At 40.5% G+C, this 20801-nt stretch overlaps 2 protein-coding genes across 6 annotated transcripts in view; both read left to right on the top strand.

The window, feature by feature from the left end:
* Nucleotides 1–2897, top strand: part of LOC120431833 (uncharacterized) — an 87236-nt gene extending 84339 nt beyond the window's left edge. Inside the window, exons 2-4 of the mRNA XM_052711705.1 lie at nt 834–2221; nt 2434–2830; nt 2874–2897. Of these exons, the coding sequence (XP_052567665.1) occupies nt 1236–2221; nt 2434–2830; nt 2874–2897 (1407 nt within the window). The 5' untranslated portion in view covers nt 834–1235. The remainder of the gene's footprint in view (nt 1–833; nt 2222–2433; nt 2831–2873) is intronic.
* LOC120431831 (tyrosine-protein phosphatase non-receptor type 7-like) overlaps nt 1–14342 on the top strand; it is a 103597-nt gene extending 89255 nt beyond the window's left edge. Inside the window, exons 1-4 of one of the 5 annotated variants that reach the window (XM_039596956.2) lie at nt 2454–3186; nt 3272–3359; nt 3421–3578; nt 11224–14342. In XM_039596956.2, the coding sequence (XP_039452890.1) occupies nt 3564–3578; nt 11224–12204 (996 nt within the window). In that variant the 5' untranslated portion in view covers nt 2454–3186; nt 3272–3359; nt 3421–3563 and the 3' untranslated portion in view covers nt 12205–14342. Of the gene's footprint in view, nt 1–2453; nt 3360–3416; nt 3579–11223 lie in introns of those variants that run through there. The other 4 variants (XM_039596955.2, XM_039596958.2, XM_039596957.2 and 1 more) reach the window with 4 other exon arrangements.
* The last annotated feature ends 6459 nt before the right edge of the window (nt 14343–20801 follow it).

Raw genomic sequence — 20801 nt, 5'->3', positions numbered from 1 at the left:
TTTCAAAAACTTTATTGGCCATAGTATTTTATGATTTATACTTACAGTGGATCTTAAAAACTTTAGATTGAACATGTTCAAAATAAATTGTTTACGCCAAATGTGTTTGAACCATTGTTTCTTTTTACTTTACTTTTGAAAAAAGAAGAATCAATTTGTTTCTTTGGGCATTTTGTTTTAACTTTAAATATAATTCATTTGAAATGAAGTTTCAGAATATAAAATCTTACAATTATGCTGGAATGTCATTTAATAAAAAGTTTTTTGAATTTCGCCTATTGCTATTCAAACCAAGTTTCAAGCATATATCGAAACTATATAACTTAAACAACTACATTTGCTCTCATGAAAACGCATAGAAACATCCATGTATTGAAATAAAAAATAAAACAATGTCACAAAAAATTGAAAATGTAGTTCAATCTGATTTAAATTTCAAATATATATCATAATCCTATTATTTAATTCAAATATCATATTTTATCACAATTTTATTTATAGCATATTTTTTCATATTTTTAATAATTACTGTTACGCGCGGCAAGCGCTAAACGCACCTCGCGGACCAGCAACAGTACATCCCGTACAGATGACAGCTGCCAAACGGTGATGCCACGAACAAAGATCCTTTACATTCCTCGTATCGTCACCGTCTGAGTGATTAGTGCTAGCTCAAAACGTATTTTTCGCCATGAAGGCCTTTTTAATTTAGTTAAATTAGTTATCAAATACCTGCTCCGAGAATTAGGTACTTATCAATGTGTTTATTGATAATATTAGTGAGTTATTATTACAAAATATAGCTTAAACATCCCTCCCCCCCCTTTGTGCAGGTAGTACTCCACGCGGGATTCTAACCTGAACCGATCTGCATCAACGATGCTCAATTGAACACCCAAATTGGGACCGCTGACACTAAACGTGAGTTTACTTATTAGTTATAATTGCTGAGTTTTTCTTACGCCACTGTACTGTATTTTAGGAAATTTATAACTCTCTCTTTCCTCCCACTGAAATACAATCGCAATGAACTCGCCAAACTGCGACGATTTTTGAGTTATAAATCCGGAAAATATCAGCACCCGTTGCCCAGCTCGGCAACATATTATAAATTTCGTTTATTACAAACGCAGCAGAATTTGGTCATCTCTGATTGTCCGAGCTCAAGCTAACACCATGATGTAGACGACTTTGTGGTGTGCGTGGAGTCTACGACCGTGCCGAGCAAGTGGTTTATGCACCCGATGCAGTCCCAAACGGGTGTGCCAAGAAATATGAGTTCCTATCGTTCTATCCGCCGGGGCACCGAATCACCTGTTGGAGTTCCATATGAGACCGGGAGCCGAATCCAAAATAATCTCACATGCAGCATCGCGAACGAGATCCATGATTCAAGTCCACACACTCATAGAACACCTCAAGCAGCTTTCAGTGCTCGCCAAAAGCTATCGGCCAAAGATAATGTCAACAGGAACTCATCCCACCTACACGCACCTTACCCGTCCGGACAATCTCGTGTTCCAAGAAAGCCACCACTGCAACCAGGCACGTCTGACTTCACGCCAAGCCCACGTGAGAACAAAAAAAAGATGACCTCATCAGAACCAAAACAAACCTCCACGTCCTGCAAGAAGCAGGCTGATGAAGAACTTCGCAAAATAAAAGAAGAACTTGCCGAGAGTAGGAAGAAGCTGGAGATCGAACTGACACACCTAAACAGAAAGTACAACTTCTTGGAGAACATTGTGCGTAACCGTAAATCTGCTTCCATGCACCGGACTGGCAGCCAAATGCAGGATTCGGAATATTCTGTACTGCTGCCCAAGACCACATCTTTGGAGCGATGTGTGCGAAACGCGATCGATCTGCAACCAAAACACCAAGACCAATCCGTCTGCCCGATCACCATCCCTCACAACAATGCTACAATTGTACCTCCTTGTCGCACACTACGTGACCTCTGCATTGCCACTCGAATGCCGGAGAAGAGATCGGGTGCTTTAGACCTGTCGCAGACGATCGACGCTGGCCGATCTGCCGAGTGTCCAACACCACTGTCATCAATCGGCACCACAATCGAAGCACGAAGCAGGTCATCATGTACAGACACAGCGATGTGCACACAGTCGAAACCAGAACACTACCAGACTACTTACACTTCACACTCGAAGGAAAACGTCCCGACACAGACGAACGCTTCGTCTCACCTAGAGAGCCTGGAGCTTATTAGAGAACGGACATCTCAAACCAAAAGTACCAATCGAAGCACGAGAACTGTCAAACGGAGGTACCAATCGAGCAAAATCCTTTGTCTTATGCTCGATTGGTACCTCCGTTTGACAGTTCTCGTGCTTCGATTGGTACTTTTGGTTTGAGATGTCCGTTCTCTAATAAGCTCCAGGCTCTCTAGTCTCACCCCCTGCCTTTCACCAGTGTGGATGTAAACAAAAATCACACACTGCTGAGACTGCGATTATACAGCAATACGGGAGAGCCAGACTTGGTCGGGGCAACACAACAACAGGGACAACTACTTCAGTTTGCTCAACGATTTGACTCGTCCAAAATAAGCTGCATTCAAACTGGTCAACCTTTCGAACGCGGTAGCATGCAGCAGATGCTCCAGACGCCCGCGCGATGGATCGAATCCGCCTCATTTGGGAGTCTGAGGCCAACAGCGGATACCATGATCAACCTGATGGACGTGCTACGCAACAACGGTCTGCCGACACCATCAACGTGCAACGCGAAGATCGACTGCATTTTCAAGGAACCGCAGTGGCTTTCGAAGAGTGAACACGGATGCAAGTTGATGAACAGCCAAAGCTTCGTTCGTCGAGGGTGTATTTTTCCCGATGCAACACCTACAACAGAATGGAGTCAATTGGAGTCCATAAGCACCTGGGACCCTGGACGCTCAGTGCGAACGAAAGTAAACCGACCAGTGGTTGGTTTACCTGGGGGGAGTGTTACGCGCGGCAAGCGCTAAACGCACCTCGCGGACCAGCAACAGTACATCCCGTACAGATGACAGCTGCCAAACGGTGATGCCACGAACAAAGATCCTTTACATTCCTCGTATCGTCACCGTCTGAGTGATTAGTGCTAGCTCAAAACGTATTTTTCGCCATGAAGGCCTTTTTAATTTAGTTAAATTAGTTATCAAATACCTGCTCCGAGAATTAGGTACTTATCAATGTGTTTATTGATAATATTAGTGAGTTATTATTACAAAATATAGCTTAAACATCCCTCCCCCCCCTTTGTGCAGGTAGTACTCCACGCGGGATTCTAACCTGAACCGATCTGCATCAACGATGCTCAATTGAACACCCAAATTGGGACCGCTGACACTAAACGTGAGTTTACTTATTAGTTATAATTGCTGAGTTTTTCTTACGCCACTGTACTGTATTTTAGGAAATTTATAACTCTCTCTCTCCTCCCACTGAAATACAATCGCAATGAACTCGCCAAACTGCGACGATTTTTGAGTTATAAATCCGGAAAATATCAGCACCCGTTGCCCAGCTCGGCAACAATTACTAAAAGTTAACCGTTTTATGGCAGGAATCAGAGTAAGGTTATTTATAAAAAGACCGTTGCAATTTTTTTTTCAAAATTTATGTCGCTTAACTGTGATAAGAGTCGAGGGACATAACTATTTTTGAATAAAAAAATAAAATTTTCAAGATCGCTTCAGAAGCCTAAATAATATATCTTTAAAATAATAAAAAATAATTTGCTCAATTTACAAGATTGTGTAGTTCATTTTAATAATCGGTGAAATTCTTAAAAATTAAAAACATATTTGAATTTTCCTGGAAGGCCGACAAATTAATTGCTTAACCAAGTACAAGTTATTCCTCTTAGTGAGATCTCAGACAAAATATTCAGTTATTGAGATTAGTTCAGTTATCATCTTTAGAAATTATAAAATAAAAAAAATCAACAGTGATATTTGAAACTGTCAAAAGCACTCAATCCCAAATCAAGACATGATTAGGTACTTTATATGAATTAAATTAAACAAAAGAATATATTGAATAAAAAAATATTTTTCGGTTTTGTAAATCCGCGAAATCCGCGCCATCGCTGACTAAATCCGCGCCAAATCCGCGAAAATCGCGAAATTCGCGAAATCCGCGAAAATCGCGAAAGTGTAACCACCCTGCATTTTTGGAAATTAAAAAAAAAAGATCGCAAGGGAGAGTCTCGTTAATCCGCCTAATTGTCCGTGGCGACACTTCTAACACGTGCTAATTTGCCTTGCTTGCCCCAGCGCGGTTTTTCCGGCCGATCGAGGTCGATCTGGTGCTGGTCGAGAATGACCAAGCGGAAGCTCGGATGGAAACCGCCGGTCGGTTGTTCCGTTAGGAAATTTTGATGCGCTGGAATCGAACAGCCGAAGATTACAAGGCAGCAGAGCAGTTCTCTAGGATTTCGGTCATTCAATTATTTTTGTATTTTTTAATCCGACTGAAACTTTTTTGGAGCCTTCGGTATGCCCAAAGAAGCCATTTTGCATCATTACTTTGTCCATAAAATTTTCCATACAAATTTGGCAGCTGTCCATACAAAAATGATGTATGAAAATTCAAAAATCTGTATCTTTTGAAGGAATTTTTTGATCGAATTGGTGTCTTCGGCAAAGTTGTAGGTATGGATACGGGCTACACTGGAAAAAAATGATACACGGTAAAAAAAATGTTGGTGATTTTTTATTTAACTTTTTATCACTAGAACTTGATTTGCAAAAAAACACTATTTTTATTTTTTTTTATTTTTTGATATGTTTTAGAGGATATAAAATGCCAACTTTTCAGAAATTTCCAGGTTGTGCAAAAAATCATTGAACGAGTTATAAATTTTTGAATCAATACTGATTTTTTCAAAAAATCGAAATATTGGTCGCAAAATTTTTTCAACTTCATTTTTCGATGTAAAATTGAATTTGCAATCAATAAGTACTTTAGTGAAATTTTAATGAAGTGCACCGTTTTCAAGTTAAATCCATATTTAGGTGACTTTTTTGAAAATAGTCGCAGTTTTTCATTTTTTTTTTAAATTAGTGCACATGTTTGCACACTTCTGGAAAAAATATTTTTGAAAAGCTGACAAAATTCTCTATATTTTGCTTCTTTGGACTTTGTTGATACGATCTTAAGTTGCTGAGATATTGCCATGCAAAGGTTTAAAAACTGGAAAATTGATGTTTTCTAAGTCTCACCCTAACAGCCCACCAATTTTTAATGTCGATATCTCAGCAACTAATAGTCCGATTTTCAATGTTAATATATGAAACATTTGTGAAATTTTCCGATCTCTTCGAAAAAAATATTTTCAAAAATTTTAAACCAAGACTAACATTTTAAAAGGGCGTAATATTGAATATTTGGCCCTTTTGAAATGTTAGTCTTGATTTGAAAATTTTGAAAATATTGTTTTCGAAAAGATCGAAAAATTTCACAAAAGTTTCATACATTAACATTGAAAATCGGACCATTACTTGCTGAGATATCGACATTAAAAAATAATGGGCTGTTTGGGTAAGACTTAGAAAACATAAATTTTCCTGTTTTTAAACCTTTGCATTGCAATATCTCAGCAACTAAAGGTCGTATCAACAAAGTCCGAAGAAGCAAAATATAGAGAATTTTCTCAGCTTTTCAAAAATATGTTTTCCAAAAGTGTGCAAACATGTGCACTAATTTAAAAAAATGAAAAACTGCGACTATTTTCTAAAAAGTCAAAAAAATGGAAACTAAAAATGGATTTAACTTGAAAACGGTGCACTTTATCGAAATTTCACTGAAGTACTTTTCGATTGCAAATTTGATTTTACATCGAAAAATGAAGTTGAAAAATTTTTGCGACCAACATTTCGATTTTTTGAAAAAATCAGTATTGATTAAAAAAATCATAACTCGCTCAAAGATTTTTTGCACAACCTGGAAATTTCTGAAAAGTTGGCATTTTATGTCCTCTAAAACATATCAAAAAATAAAAAAAATTAAAAATAGTGTTTTTTTGCAAATTAAGTTTTAGTAATAAAAAAGTTAAATAAAAAATCACCAAATTTTTTTTACCGTGTATCATTTTTTTCCAGTGTAGCCCGTATCCATACCTACAACTTTGCCGAAGACACCAAATCGATCAAAAAATTCCTTCAAAAGATACAGATTTTTGAATTTTCATACATCATTTTTGTATGGACAGCTGCCAAATTTGTATGGGAAACTATATGGACAAACTAATGATGCAAAATGGCTTCTTTGGACATACCGAAGGCACCAAAAAAGTTTCAGTTGGATTAAAAAATACAAAAAATAAAATTGAAGAAAAAAGACCGATTTCGTAGATTATTGCTCAGCAGCATTTTTGTCCTGATTTCAACTCTGCTACTAGAAAGTGGTTTTCCGATGACTGAAGTAACGAAGATTTATTGTTAAACGTTTGTTGTTTATCCCTACATAAACATTATTGAACGTCTTATTGATTATTTCCTTTTGTAGGGATTATTGATCAAAACATAAATTTGTATTGCTTTAACATGAAAATTAAACTAAATAAATGTAATGATTTCAATGAAAACATGTTGATTTAGTATAATTCTAAAGTTGAAGCAATACAAATTTATGTTTTGATCTAGGTTTTGATTAATATTCTCTCAAACAGTTTATTTTTTACGTAAAATATTCATTGAACAGAGCCATCTAGCGACAAAAACATTGAACAGAGCCATCTAGTGGCGAAAAGCAGTACTGCCCAGCAGCGGCAATGTATGGTGGCGCCGCCAGCGTTGAATAGAAAAAGCTGCTCGTGGCGACACGCACACTATCAAATGAACTGTCAAATTCCATCCAAAGCAAGTTGAACATCGGATGGTTAAAGCGCTTTGAGCATCGAATGTGCATGATCGTTTATGACCATTTTTTTTTTCATAAAATTATTTTTATTAGGTCCTTTTCGGTACTGGGACCTGGTTAGGACCGAGTCGGCTTTTGTAATTACATTGTTCTTAATGCTAAGAGTAATTACAGAGGATCTTGTGTGTAAATGTTAGTGGGAGGGGAGCCGATTACCCGCGGCCTACTCGGGGTTAGTAGGGAAGGGATTGATGTTAAAGACAAGGCGGTTTATGACCATTCGATGCTAAAAATTTCGACACCGATGTTCAAAGAATTCGCATTGGTTGTTGTGCGTGTACGTTAACACATCTGTTATAATCAATATAACTTTTTATTTAAAAAAAAAAAAAATTTGAAAAGTGAAGTGCAATTCATCAACCGCGAAGCACTACCCCCCCCCCCCCGCCCCCGCCCCTCCAACCACGTTTTGGGCGTCTGTACTCCAGGTCAGGAGCGGCCTATAACACCTGGGTTTTCGATCCCTTCCAACTGTGAGCGGCTGTTCCCCACGTTAGGGGCGGCTCCATAGAAGTGGTCGACCCCCCCCCCCCGCACACCTTCTTTGAGCGTCTGTTCCCCAGGTTAGGGGCGGCTCAAAGAAACCGGTGTCCTGCTCCATCGTCGAGGTAAGCGTCTGTTCTCCACGTTAGGGGCGGCTTACTGCAAATAGAGTTAGGACCCCCCCCCCCCTCGAGCGTCTGTTCCCCAGGTTAGGGGCGGCTCGAAACAGCGTCTGTTCCCCAGGTTAGGGGCGGCTGATTAAAAGTCCCAGTGCCAGGGTGGGACTCTAAACAGTCCTGGTACGACGGTCCTCCGGCGAGACAGGGGGTTGGTGATGGCTACACGCACCCGCCGTAAAACAGTAGTGCAGAGAGCTCCAGATGCGAGCCGATCCAATCGCCGACCCGATTTTCGGGGATCCAGGGATTGGAAACTCGGGACGTGGAACTGCAGGTCTCTCAACTTCGATGGGAGCGACCGCATTCTTCACAACGAATTGCGGGTCCGCGGTCTCGAAGTCGTGGCGCTGCAGGAGGTGTGCTGGACGGGGAAGGACCACCGAGAATTCGGTGGGTATACTATGTATTGGAGCGGCGGCGATACACACGAGCTGGGGACAGCTTTTATCGTGCTGGGCGAAATGGCGAAGCGCGTGCTTGGTTGGTGGCCAGTCAATGACAGAATGTGCCGGTTGCGAATCAAGGGCCGATTCTTCAACCTGAGCATCATCAACGTGCACAGCCCGCACATGGGAAGCGACGCCGATGACAAGGACGCTTTCTACGAGCTTCTTGATCGCGAGTACAGGAAGTGTCCAAAACACGACGTCAAGATTGTCATCGGCGACTTAAACGCTCAAGTCGGCCAGGAGGAGGAGTTTAGACCGGTTATTGGGAGGTTCAGCGCCCACCAGCAGACGAACGAGAACGGCCTACGACTCATCGATTTCGCTACCTCCCGAAACATGGCCATACGTAGTACCTTCTTCCAGCACACCTCCCTATACAAGTACACCTGGAGATCACCAAACGACACGGAGACGCAAATCGACCATGTTCTCATCGATGGTCGGCACTTCTCGGACATAATCGACGTCAGAACCTACCGTGGCGCGGACATCGACTCGGACCACTACCTGGTGGTGGCAAAGCTGCGCCAACGCCTGTCTGAGGTCAATAAGATCCGGTACCGTCGCCCGCAGCGGTATAATCTGGAGCGGCTCAAGGATCCTGAGGTCGCTACCCAGTACGCGCGGGAACTCGAAGCTGCGTTGCCTGACGAGAGTGAGCTCGCTGAAGCCCCTCTGGAGGCCTGCTGGAGCCATATGGAAGCAGCCATCAACGCAGCGGCATCGAGCGCCATCGGGTACGTGGACCGAGTTCGACGGAACGGCTGGTTCGACGAGGAATGTCAGGCGATTTGGGACGAGAAGAAAGCAGCGCGGGACAAGTGGCTGCTGCACAACACCCGTGGGAACAAGGAGTCGTACAAACAGTTGCGAAGACAGCAAACCCATCTCTTTCGGGACAAGAAGCGCCGCCTGGAAGAGTTGGAGTGCCAGGACATGGAACAGCTGTATCGCTCCAACGAAACGCGCAAGTTCTACAAGAAACTCAGTCAATCCCGGAAAGGCTTCATGCCGCGGGCCGAAATTTGCCGGGATAAGGACGGAGGCATCTTGACGGACGAGCGTGAGGTGATCGAAAGGTGGAAGCAGCACTTCGACAAGCACCTGAACGGCCCAGAGGCGGAGTACCAGAGCGACGGGGGAAACGACGTCAGCGGTATGGTGGACGGCGAGGACGAGCCAGCACCCACGATGAGGGAAGTTAAGGATGCCATCAAGAAGCTGAAGAACAACAAAGCAGCGGGTAAGGATGGTATCGGTGCGGAACTCATCAAGATGGGCCCGGACAAGCTGGCGGCCTGTCTACACCGGCTGATAGTCAAGGTCTGGGACACAGAACAGCTACCGGAGGAGTGGAAAGAGGGAGTAATATGCCCGATCTACAAGAAGGGGGACAAGTTGGAATGTGAGAACTATCGAGCCATCACTATTCTCAACGCGGCCTACAAAGTGCTGTCTCAGATCATCTTCTGTCGTCTGTCGGAGCGAGCAAAGGATTTCGTTGGGACGTACCAAGCCGGTTTCGTGGAGGGGAAATCGACGACGGACCAAATCTTTTTGCTACGCCAAATCCTCCAAAAATGTCGCGAGTACCAGATCCCGACGCACCACCTGTTCATCGATTTCAAAGCCGCGTACGACTCGGTCGATCGCGAAGAGCTATGGAAGATCATGTACGAGAACGGCTTTCCCGGGAAGCTGATCAGACTGGTGCAATCAACGATGGACGGGGCGCGGTGCAGCGTGAAGATTTCGGGAGCGATGTCCGACCCGATCGAATCGCGCAAGGGACTGCGACAAGGCGACGGTATCTCCGGCCTCTGTTTCAACATTGGGCTTGAAGGTGTAATGAGGCGGGCGGGCTTCAACATGCGGGGCACGATTATCAACCGATCCAGCCAATTCATCTGCTATGCCGACGACATGGACATTGTCGGCAGAACGTTCGAGGATGTGGCCAGGCGGTACACCGAATTGAAGCGGGATGCGGATAAGGTTGGATTGAAGGTGAATGTTGCGAAGACGAAGTATCTGCTGGCAGGAGGAACCGAGTCCCTTAGGGCTCGCATAGGACCGAGCGTGACGATCGACGGCGACGAGTTCGAGGTTGTGGAGGAGTTTGTGTACCTCGGATCGTTGGTTACGTCGGACAACAACTGCAGCAGAGAAATTCGGAGGCGCATCATCACCGGTAGTCGTGCCTACTACGGACTCCACAAGACCTTACGGTCTGGTCACCTTTCCCGGCGTACAAAGTGTACCATGTACGAAACGCTGATAAGACCCGTCGTCCTCTACGGGCACGAGACGTGGACGATGCTCGAGGAGGACCTGCAAGCGCTTGAAGTTTTCGAACGGCGAGTGCTTAGGACGATCTTTGGCGGCGTGCGTGTGAACACTGTATGGAGGAAAAGGATGAACCACGAGCTGGCGCAACTCTACGGCAAGCCAAGTATTCGGAAGGTCGCCAAGGCTGGCCGAATCCGGTGGGCCGGACACGTCGCAAGAATGCCGGACGCGCTGGATGCGCGCCAACCGAACCAGACTATCAATCCGGTGAAGTTGGTGTTTAATTCGGAGCCGGTTGGAACGCGGCGGAGGGGGGCACAACGTGCGAGGTGGTTAGACCAAGTGGAGGAAGATCTGAGAAGTGTGGGAGTTCCGAGTCGGAATTGGAGAGTAGCAGCCCAAGACCGAGTTCAGTGGCAGCGCATCTGGAGACAGCTCATGACCCGGAGGTTGTACGAGCAGTAAAATTGAATTGAATTTTATTTCATTGATATATACGGGGAAACAAATTATTTTCGTGTTCCAAAACATGTTTTTTAAAGAAAAATTTTCGCGCGCTCAAAAATTGATGTTAATTATTTTAAAGCATAAAAAAATTCTCGTCTTTTGCACCCAGTTTCTTTAAGATTGATGCAGGGAATCATGAAAAATAATCGATTTCGTTCTTCAATCCGGCAGAAAGGCATACGATTTTAGGCAAGTAACCTAATTTTGGCGCCATCTACATTTGAAACACAGTCGGGCTGCAAAAAATACGCTGAAAAAAATACTACAACCATAGATAGCTTATCAAAAATAATGTTACTTTGTACCTAGAAATTATTTGTGTCAACCCACAGTGCTGCTTCTTACAATACATGACTAATATGTTTTATAACTTTATATTCATTCTAGGGTCCAGACTTCACCAATAACAGTTACATAGCAACCCAGGGTCCTATGTCATCGACCATTTTTGAGTTTTGGTTGATGGTTTACCAAAACGTCGAAAAAATTGTTGAGGAAGACACGGATAGATCTATTCTCGTTAAACAAAAGATAATAATGCTAACAGACTTTGTGGAAAACAGTCGACAGAAGTGTGCAGTATATTTTCCACAGCAACTTAATGAATCGATGGTATTTACTAGCCAAACCACAGACAAAACGCAAGCTGTACTATCCAGGAATGCAAACGTCGTCAACGATATTCTTAATTTTGAAACGCGGCAAATTTCGAGGCCAACCGTTCCTGATATTAATTTTAATTATTTTTTCATTACCAATGTCGGTATCTGTCTTAAAAATGGCTATAGCACGCGTAAGCTAGTGGTGATTTATTCATATCAAGCGAATAGTAAAAATCTTGAAATATGCAAAGCATTCGAAGTTTATCACTATTGGTTCCCAGACTGGCCAGACCATAGATCTCCAGAAGATATTGATGTCTTACTCGATATAAGTCTGGATATACTCGACAGTGACTGCAGTGATGATTTTGAAACAAAGACAAATACTTCACCGACAAAGCTAGCCTGTGCCCTACCAATAATTCATTGTTCTGCAGGAATTGGTAGGACTGGATGCTTGTTGGCAATTTTGAACGGTTTAAATCAAATTCGTGCTTCAATTAATTTAATTGATCGTTCAGAAGATCAAACTCAAGGAGATAATGATCTAACAAATACACCATTGGAAATACAACAGCGTCAAAGCTCAACCTGGATTAGCAATCAAGTGGGTGTTGACATACTAGGAATCGTATGTAATCTGCGGCTTCAGCGTGGAGGAATGGTTCAAAACTCTGAACAGTACGAGCTTATTCATAGGGCTTTGTGTTTGTACATGCAATCATCGGGCATTAGAAGGAAAGCTCATGTAAATAAGCGCTGCTAGTCTTGCTATGGATTATAACCTTTGACGGAACTTTTAGTAAAGAAATCTAAGAGTGTCTACTGAGTGGTTCTCTACGATTTCGCAAATCGACTTTTCTTCATTTTTTTTTTATTTGGGTGAAACTTTGTCCATGCATTCCCCGTGTCAAAAGATGTCATTTGGCATCATTAGATTATCCATACAAGTCTTCATACAATTTTGGTGGCTGGTCATACAAAATGGATATGTAAATGTATCAAATTATGTATCTTGAGAAGAAATTTTCTGATCGATTTGGTATCTGTCGTGACTGAAGCCCGATTTTTCACTGAATTTCGGAATATTTCGGATAAGGATGAATAACGCGTCGTTTCAAGCTCAAGCAAAACACACGACTGATTTATTTCTCGTTTTCTCACACACACATTCTCAACTTCTCTCTCGGCTGACCTGCTCTCTCATTACGCTACATGAATGCTCTCTTCTCATTCTCTCTCTTCTCTGCCACACTCATTCACTATATCCTCGTTCTTTCCTACTCTAAAAATTCAATCATATATTCAGATTAACACCAGCTTGGTGATCCTTGGTATTCAGGAAGCTCAGCTCATCTCAGAATTCGGCTTCAGCAGATGCTTCTCCGGTATCCTTGATCGTGACACATATTAGCCAAAATCCCAACGTCAACGTGGTTACCTGTAATTAAAGAAATAAAAAAAACGACAACTTCGAAAGCTATCGTGTAATTAATTGATTGTATATTGTACGATCAGTTCCTAACTGGAATCGGCTCAACGACCGACGAAATAGGCGGCGGGTCAGATGCAGGCCCGTGATACTAACGTACACAGAAAAAAAAATTCGGTAAATTTACATCATTTATGATGTACCAAAAGTGCACGTCATTAATGATGCTAATTTAAATGAGTTTCATTTTAAATTATCATGCCATCCAACGTAAATCTGCCGAACAAACTTTGCTCTAGAATCGTGTAAATTTCCGATGAAACTTACGTAAATTTACCAAAGCGAAAAAAAAATTTTCTCCGTTGAATCCAGAATCCGATGTAAATTTTATCGCTTTTTATGCCATTGCTGGGAATGATATACTTTTAGTTTATTTTTGATATAAATTTGATTGCTGAAGTTTCAAGAGGGATCGTCAAAGAACTAAAAGTAAATCATTCAACATAGGCCTAAAAATTACATCAAAATCTAGATTCAACGGAGAAGCATCAAGCTATATCTTGAAACATGTTTAAATTCACTATAGAAAGTAAGATAAAAAGGTGGAATGTGAAAAAACCTCAATAAAATACAAAAACAAACTTGCTTAAGCTTTCGTAAGTTGCGATTTTTAGCCTACCTTACACTTCTTAACGCCTAAACTCCCTAGCTCGAGAAAAAGGGGGAATTTCTATTCAGATTCGAGTTTAGGTGTTAAATGGTGCACAAAGTACACTAGCGCGACCGGTTAATATTGAGATACAACTTGCCGATTGATAAGAAATAAGCATTGAAAAAGGATGATACAAATCAAAACAATAATTGTAGTTAACCTTTTTTGTATAAGGACCAAAGAACCAAAATAAACATTCAGTTTATCCCACTCACTCCAATGATGTTGACAAAATACAGGAGCAAAAAGTAATGAATGTTTACATCTAGTTCTTTGGTTTTTATAGAACAAAGTTTAGAAGCTTACCATTAATTTTGTTGACTTAATCTTCGGGATAAAATGCTAAACATACATGCTGTCATCAGCAGACGCGAAGTCATAGGCCGTCCGCGCCTTAAAAATGCTAATGCTGAACGTCAAATTCGGCTTGATGTAACTGCAGGTGAATCTGTTGCTTGCCGCCATCACTGACGGCCGTCATTTCCGTGAGGTTCATCGTGCTCAAATGACCATTTCCGCCGATTATCAAAGGCTCTGTACAGCTGCTGGTAGTGTTCGCTGTCCACGCTCTGATAAACCAAATCAGGAATAATTTTATTTATTTTATTTTTGGTATGGCACAGGAACCAAACAGGAACATTTGCAAATTTGAAAAGAGCAGCATTCACATTGTGTAAAAAAGTAGCTTAGTAGGCCAGCACTTTGTAAAATAGTTGTCTTCAGCCATGGATTTTGAATAATAAAGCAACATGCATTTCCACTCTTTTCTCGTGTTGGTCCAGATGTTACAGAAACGACTTACCTTATAAATATCCAGAGCACTCGTTCCACAGGTTCCTACTTTCTGGATTTTGTACAACTCAATTCTTCTTAGCGATCCGAGGAAATAAATTTTTAATTATTTTCAATAATTTTTGTTGTTTGGACTCTGGGGAAACGTCACCTTTGGAGTGACACTTCTTGTGGTGAAGCAAAGCAAGCAAGCAGGTGGTGAATTTAAAGAATGTTCAGGTTCGCTTACACTATTTTGCTTCACATTCCCACTGAGAAACTTTCCGCCTCGATCGGCCTTCGTCAGCCCGATTTTTTTCCAACGATCAGACTGATCAGGGTGTTACATTTCTCGAGGGTTCAGGTGGCGCTGTTATCCTCTAAGAAATGTAACGCCTCAATCAGCCTCCCACTGAGAAATGTAAAAACCCGATCGGTCTGATGGTTCATGCGTTCAATATTTCATTATATTTTTCACTTGAATTTATTAATGAAGGCCACCGAATTAAAATTTTGAAAAATACATCTCAAATCAATTTTAAATGTTTAAATTGGGTACTAAAGCCCTATGTCAATTTTTATGTACACCGGTAAAAAAACACGATCAAAAACCATTTCTGATCACTTTTTTTCATTTTAATGCAAAAAAAATGACAAGACAACATTTTTTCGATGGATCAACTATGGTCCCCTTGGAACGAGCTGTCAAGTAGGAACTTTTCTGTCAATAAGGACCGTGAGGTTATTTTTCAAAATTGATTTAAAAATCCATTTTAAACTCTTTGTGGTCGTACAAAGGGTCAAAGGATTTACTCAGGAAAATAAACTTTATCGCTGTAAACAATAATATCAGCAATCTAAGCTTAACCTTCGGGAAGTCGCGTGTTTTCGCCTTTCTTACAAGTGCCTTTACAAACTGTGTACAAAGTACACTTACGCGACCTCCGGTGGGTTAATTTTAATAGTGCTCACGAAAAAAAATATTAAATTAATTATCAATCTACTCATTTTAAAACCAAAGTTAATTTTTCCTTCCAAAATTTCCCATTTTTTCAATTTGTTCATTTTTACAATTATTTTTCAAGGACAAAATGCTAGAAATGATTCTAAACGCAGGGCAATGCGTTTTAAAGTGATCTCAGCTGATTGCACTAAGTTTCATTGAAAAGTTTTTTGAAAAATATTTTTTGCGCCCTGATTTTTTGGGCCAATTTTGAAGGGGAGGTGGGAGCGACAAAAACTTTTTTAAATATTTGTACCAGCCGAGGTATCAGCCTTATTGGACATTTACAAAAAAAAACTCTAGATCTGAAGTTTTCCTTTTTCTAATAGGTTCAATAAGCAAATGTAAACATTAATTACTCAATGTTTACATAAGCTTCAAATCAAATTGTTCGTCCAACAGCATTCCTTGGCGTTCTCTATTACAAGATTCCTACTCAAAACTAAGTGTCCGAAGGCTTGAAACAGTGAAGCAATCCAAACCTCTTTTTGCACCTAAGCTCCCATCCAATATTTACTTCCCATCCGATGTCAGGCGTAATCAGCAAATCTCGTCTCGAAAAATGCCACTGAGATCGAACCCAGGCCAACTGGGGTGAGATGTAACTGCCGAACATTCGTTTATAGGACCTAATAAGAAAGTCCAGATATTAAAAATAAATTGATGCCCTTTCCCTACATTTATTTAAAAAAAAGCATACACTCAACCCCCGGTGGTTGGTCACTTTTTCGTTTGACACTTTTTTAGTTTGTACCCCGTTGGTTGGTCAAAGTCAAACTAAAAAGTGACGAACTGTCACTTTTTACACGGCGCTTACGCATACTATCAAAACAAACGTTCGGTAGTGTGTGTGAACTCCGTGTAAAAGGGGTGTCAAACTAAAAAGTGACCCCGTTCGTTTGACAACAGTTCGTGTCAAACCATCGGGGTTTGAGTGTACCAGATCTGATGGAAGTTAGGAATGTCCCATAATGGAAATGGAAAACGTCATGGTTTCCGCGGCTGAACATTGAAGTGGTGAAAAATGATCAACTGTGGCCCTGGCCTGTCAAAGGCATCCTTATCTTCTCAACTGTCAACGAGTAGAAAAACTTGACTGCTGCAAAAATAATTGTTTCGTCCGGTTTTTATTATTTAGCATCGGGCATCGGGAAACTAAAACGAGTGTCCGGCCAAGAAAAATACTCTTCTCCGAACCGAGGGTACACCAAACATCGGATCCTGCAAATCAAATGGCCGCTTCCTCCAGTGCAATGTTGTCCGGAACCTGTTCTGTTAAGAATGCAGAGTCACCTGACTTTATCAGCGACTCCGGTTCCTCAGAATTTGTCGATCCCTGCTTGTTTACATGAAGTTTCGGCAACAAAAGCGAAAGTTCTCCCAGAACTCTTGCCGAGACTGGTTTTGAGAAAACATTACAAACGGCAAACCAATCTAGAACAAAAAGTCAAATTATAAACAAACATCGCATTCGCGGATGTAAACATTCACTTACATGAACAGGATTTACTTACAACCTCTGACGTTTGCTGCTGTTTTCTCAACGAAATCGAGCACTTGATTCAAAAACAACTCCACTTTGCTGCGCGCTAAACATAAATAACAACGCCGTTCACTTCAGCTGTCATTCGCAAAATTAACTTGAGATTTAAAAATAAGTGTTTTTATGGTTTACATTTAGGAAGTTTACATCAGAAATGTTTTTACATGTATTTCATATTTTCATATTATTGATTTTCTGGAAACAAAAGTTCCGTTTACATGAGATTCGTGATTTAAGTCTAATCTCATTTTACATGAGGGCTCTTTCAATGCAATACAACGTTTTAAATTTAATTTCAAATTTACATTGAGCATGTTTACGTTGAAAACATAGTTTCAGTGTCGGGTAAATTTACATTTTTTTTCTGTGTAGCTTGCTGAAGCCACCAACAACAATATATGTTTAGCATCAGGTCTCAGGCAAAGCTTCCCAGCAGGTGTCTTTTTCAAATCCTCTGAAATGTCTTCCGCAAATTCTTATTTGGCCAATAAACTTACAGATCATCATAATGTTAATTTAAATCTACAATTTGAGGCGGTTAAACCAATATGTAAGCTCACCCATGTTGTTGGGAAACCTTAAGAGCGAGTCCACGAACAGGGCATAGCCCATTGTTAAGGACGTTGTGGGGCTCACGTTGTGGGGCTTTACAAGAAAGCATGTTTTTGAGTCAAACAAACCAACTTCTATGGTACCCCGTGGTTTGAATGTGTTGGTAAATTTTCGACAAGAAAGCCAGAACAGCTGTTTTTAGACATAAAAGTTCAAATTTAGAAACTAATTTTGTTGTTTTGTGTCTATTCCTACTGAAACAAATAAAAAATATTCAAATATTGTGCAAAAACATTGCTAAAATCACTTCTCAATTCACCCCATGTGTCTCGATTTGCCCCGGATAATAGTACACATTTAATTTCATTTTAACTAACGAAACAAAAATAAAGAAAAAAAATATTTTCGTCCTTTCGATTTCGCGCCCTTTTCGTCATGTTACTCCCCATAATTTTGACACTAGACACCAAAACTTTGGTACTTTTTAGGCTTCAGTGACATTGTATGCAGATGACAGCCGAAGCATCCCCGTGGTCAGATGCGAGCATAAAAATGTCAAAACCTCTCCCCCCTCACTTCGTCTCATCATCCAGCTGCAGCTTTGTTGTGATGGCGGCATCGAGCCAGAACTAGGGGTGATCATGTGGACATAAATGAAACTTTTTTCAAGAAATATAATATTTTTCCGGCTGAATAAAAAATTGCGAGCATGTTCAAACAATTATTCTAAAGGTCGGAGAAGTGATTTAAAATGAAAATTCCACAATTTTTCTATAAATTGAACTTTTTCACACCAATTGGGTACCCCTAGGCCTATCCACGACAGTTTCCAATGACCGTGAGAAGATGCCAGAAAGGATTTTTTCTGATAGCTGGATAGCTACCAACTAAATCCACAATAATACATTTGGAAATATACCCTACAATATTCGCAGAAATTTAATTAGGAGCTCAAATTCAAGTCGTGTAGCCTATCGTTTCCTCAATCATCAATTCAAAAAGATTGAAAATCTTAAACAATTCCTTTACTAGCTTGTTCAAAAATCACTTACATTATTCTTTTTTTTTAACATCTTCCTTGAATCCAATAGTAAGCTTAAATTTAAGTCTTGGAAGTGATGCCTATTGATTCTTAAATCATCACTTTAACGCAGTAGAGAGCCTGGATCTTATTAGAGAACGGACATCTCAAACCAAAAGTACCAATCGAAGCACGAGAACTGTCAAACGGAGGTACCAATCGAGCAAAATCCTTTGTCTTATGCTCGTTTGGTACCTCCGTTTGACAGTTCTCGTGCTTCGATTGGTACTTTTGGTTTGAGATGTCCGTTCTCTAATAAGATCCAGGCTCTCTATAACGCAGGGTTGCGAATGAGCGAGCGCTCGCTCCAGCTGGAGCGTGAGTTTTTATCAGGTAGCTCGTGCTCGCTCACGCTCACCGGAGCGTTTTGCGCTCACGTGAGCTGGTGAGCCAAAGTAGGTACACTCAACCCCCGGTGGTTGGTCACTTTTTCGTTTGACACTTTTTTAGTTTGTACCCCGTTGGTTGGTCAAAGTCAAACTAAAAAGTGACGAACTGTCACTTTTTACACGGCGCTCACGCACACTATCAAAACAAACGTTTGGTAGTGTGTGTTAACTCCGTGTAAAAGGGGTGTCAAACTAAAACGTGACCCCGTTCGTTTGACAACAGTTGGTGTCAAACCATCGGGGTTTGAGTGTAGTTGTTTTTCCCTGTTGAAGCATCTGCCTGTTTGAAACGAAGTTTCTAGAACTATCTCAGCACAGGCAGCAAAAACAAACAAGAAAGTGGTCAAACAAACAAAAGTAAGCAACGAAATGGATTTAGTCGGCGAACCGAATTATACGTTCTATTTTAAATTCAGAATTAGCCAAGGGGCAAAATGATTCACTCTTGAGTGAGCTAACAAAGAGCTAACGCATTCTTAATGTAAAAAATAATTGACGTGAAGACATGCATTGATATGTACAAAAAATTTAATTAATTTACAAATTATGTTTATTTTAACACCTCCCAAGCTCGAGAAAAAGGAGGAATTTCCATACAAATTCCCCCTTTTTTCTCGAGCTTGGGAGTTTAGGTGTTAAGTTTCTAGAATCCGGAGTTTTGATCCAAGGCGGTTTTAAAAACACAAAAAAAAAATCAAAAAAATTAAATTTATTTTATTTGATCTTTAAAAAAACCCAGCAGTAATCTTTATAAAAGTTATAATCATCCCTCATATTTGAAACATTTTAGAGAATGTCCATATTCAAAAAATCATTTATTGAATCCATAATTGAACATTTTCAGAGGCTTGGTAGCGGAAGTGTTAAATATAATTTACTTGGGAGAAGAGGAGCCACTCTTTATGTGGTAAAAGAAAATAATGACACATTATATTATTTCATTTAAATGGGTTATTTCAAACACTAGCAAGTTGGTAAAAAGAGAACTATTTCAACAATTTTACTCTATTTTTTAGAATGAGAAAGAGAAAGATTCACTTTATAAAAATGGTCAGCCGTTTCCAAGCACTGAACGATTAATTAAACGGAATGACTTTTTTTAATGGTTGCTCATTCTGACCCGCACGCTGGAAAGGTAGTCAACAAACTGTTTAGGTACATAAAACAGTTTAATGTTATATTTTAATCAACCAAGCACATAACATTGAATCGAACTTACCACAGCATAAATCTTCTTGAATTAATTCATTGTTTTGTAAGTTTTTCTAAGGTTTTCAGTCCTTTTTCATACCCTTCCCCCAGCAATTGCCTCTGCTTACCATAACTATTATTGAGGTAAGCCCGATTAATTCGAAAATATTTATATTTTCAACTCTGACTGTAGGTCTCCAATATGATTTGACTCTTGCGAATCCAATTTATTATTCAAAAACATAGTCAATGAAAATAAACTATTCCAATTAATATATAAAAATTGTTCCTAAGTGATGTTTCCACTGACATGCTAAGCCTTATGCAAAAAATCCAACTAGGATTGAAAAACAAAAACTTTCTCAAAAACGTAAAACGATTCGCTTTACTTCCAAAGTGAGCGCTCCGTGAGCGAAAAATGAGCGCGAGCGCGAGCGTGGGGCAAACGCGAGCTGAAAAAATCGGAGCAAACGTGAGCGCGGACAAACATGAGCTAGCTCGCGCAGCGCTCCTCCTCACGAATGAGCAAAAAATAAGCGCTCACGAGCGCGTGAGGATCGCAACACTGATTTAACGTGAAGACTTCCATCATTGTCATGATTTTTCGTTCAAAGATATAAATTTTGCGTTGCTTTCAATATTTTGACAAAATTCCTTCAACAAGTTGTTTACAATAGTGCCCTACACAT

The sequence above is a fragment of the Culex pipiens genome, chromosome 1, assembly GCF_016801865.2.
Source record: "Culex pipiens pallens isolate TS chromosome 1, TS_CPP_V2, whole genome shotgun sequence".
Lineage (NCBI taxonomy): Eukaryota > Metazoa > Arthropoda > Insecta > Diptera > Culicidae > Culex > Culex pipiens.
This window is presented reverse-complemented; position numbering and strand designations above follow the sequence as displayed.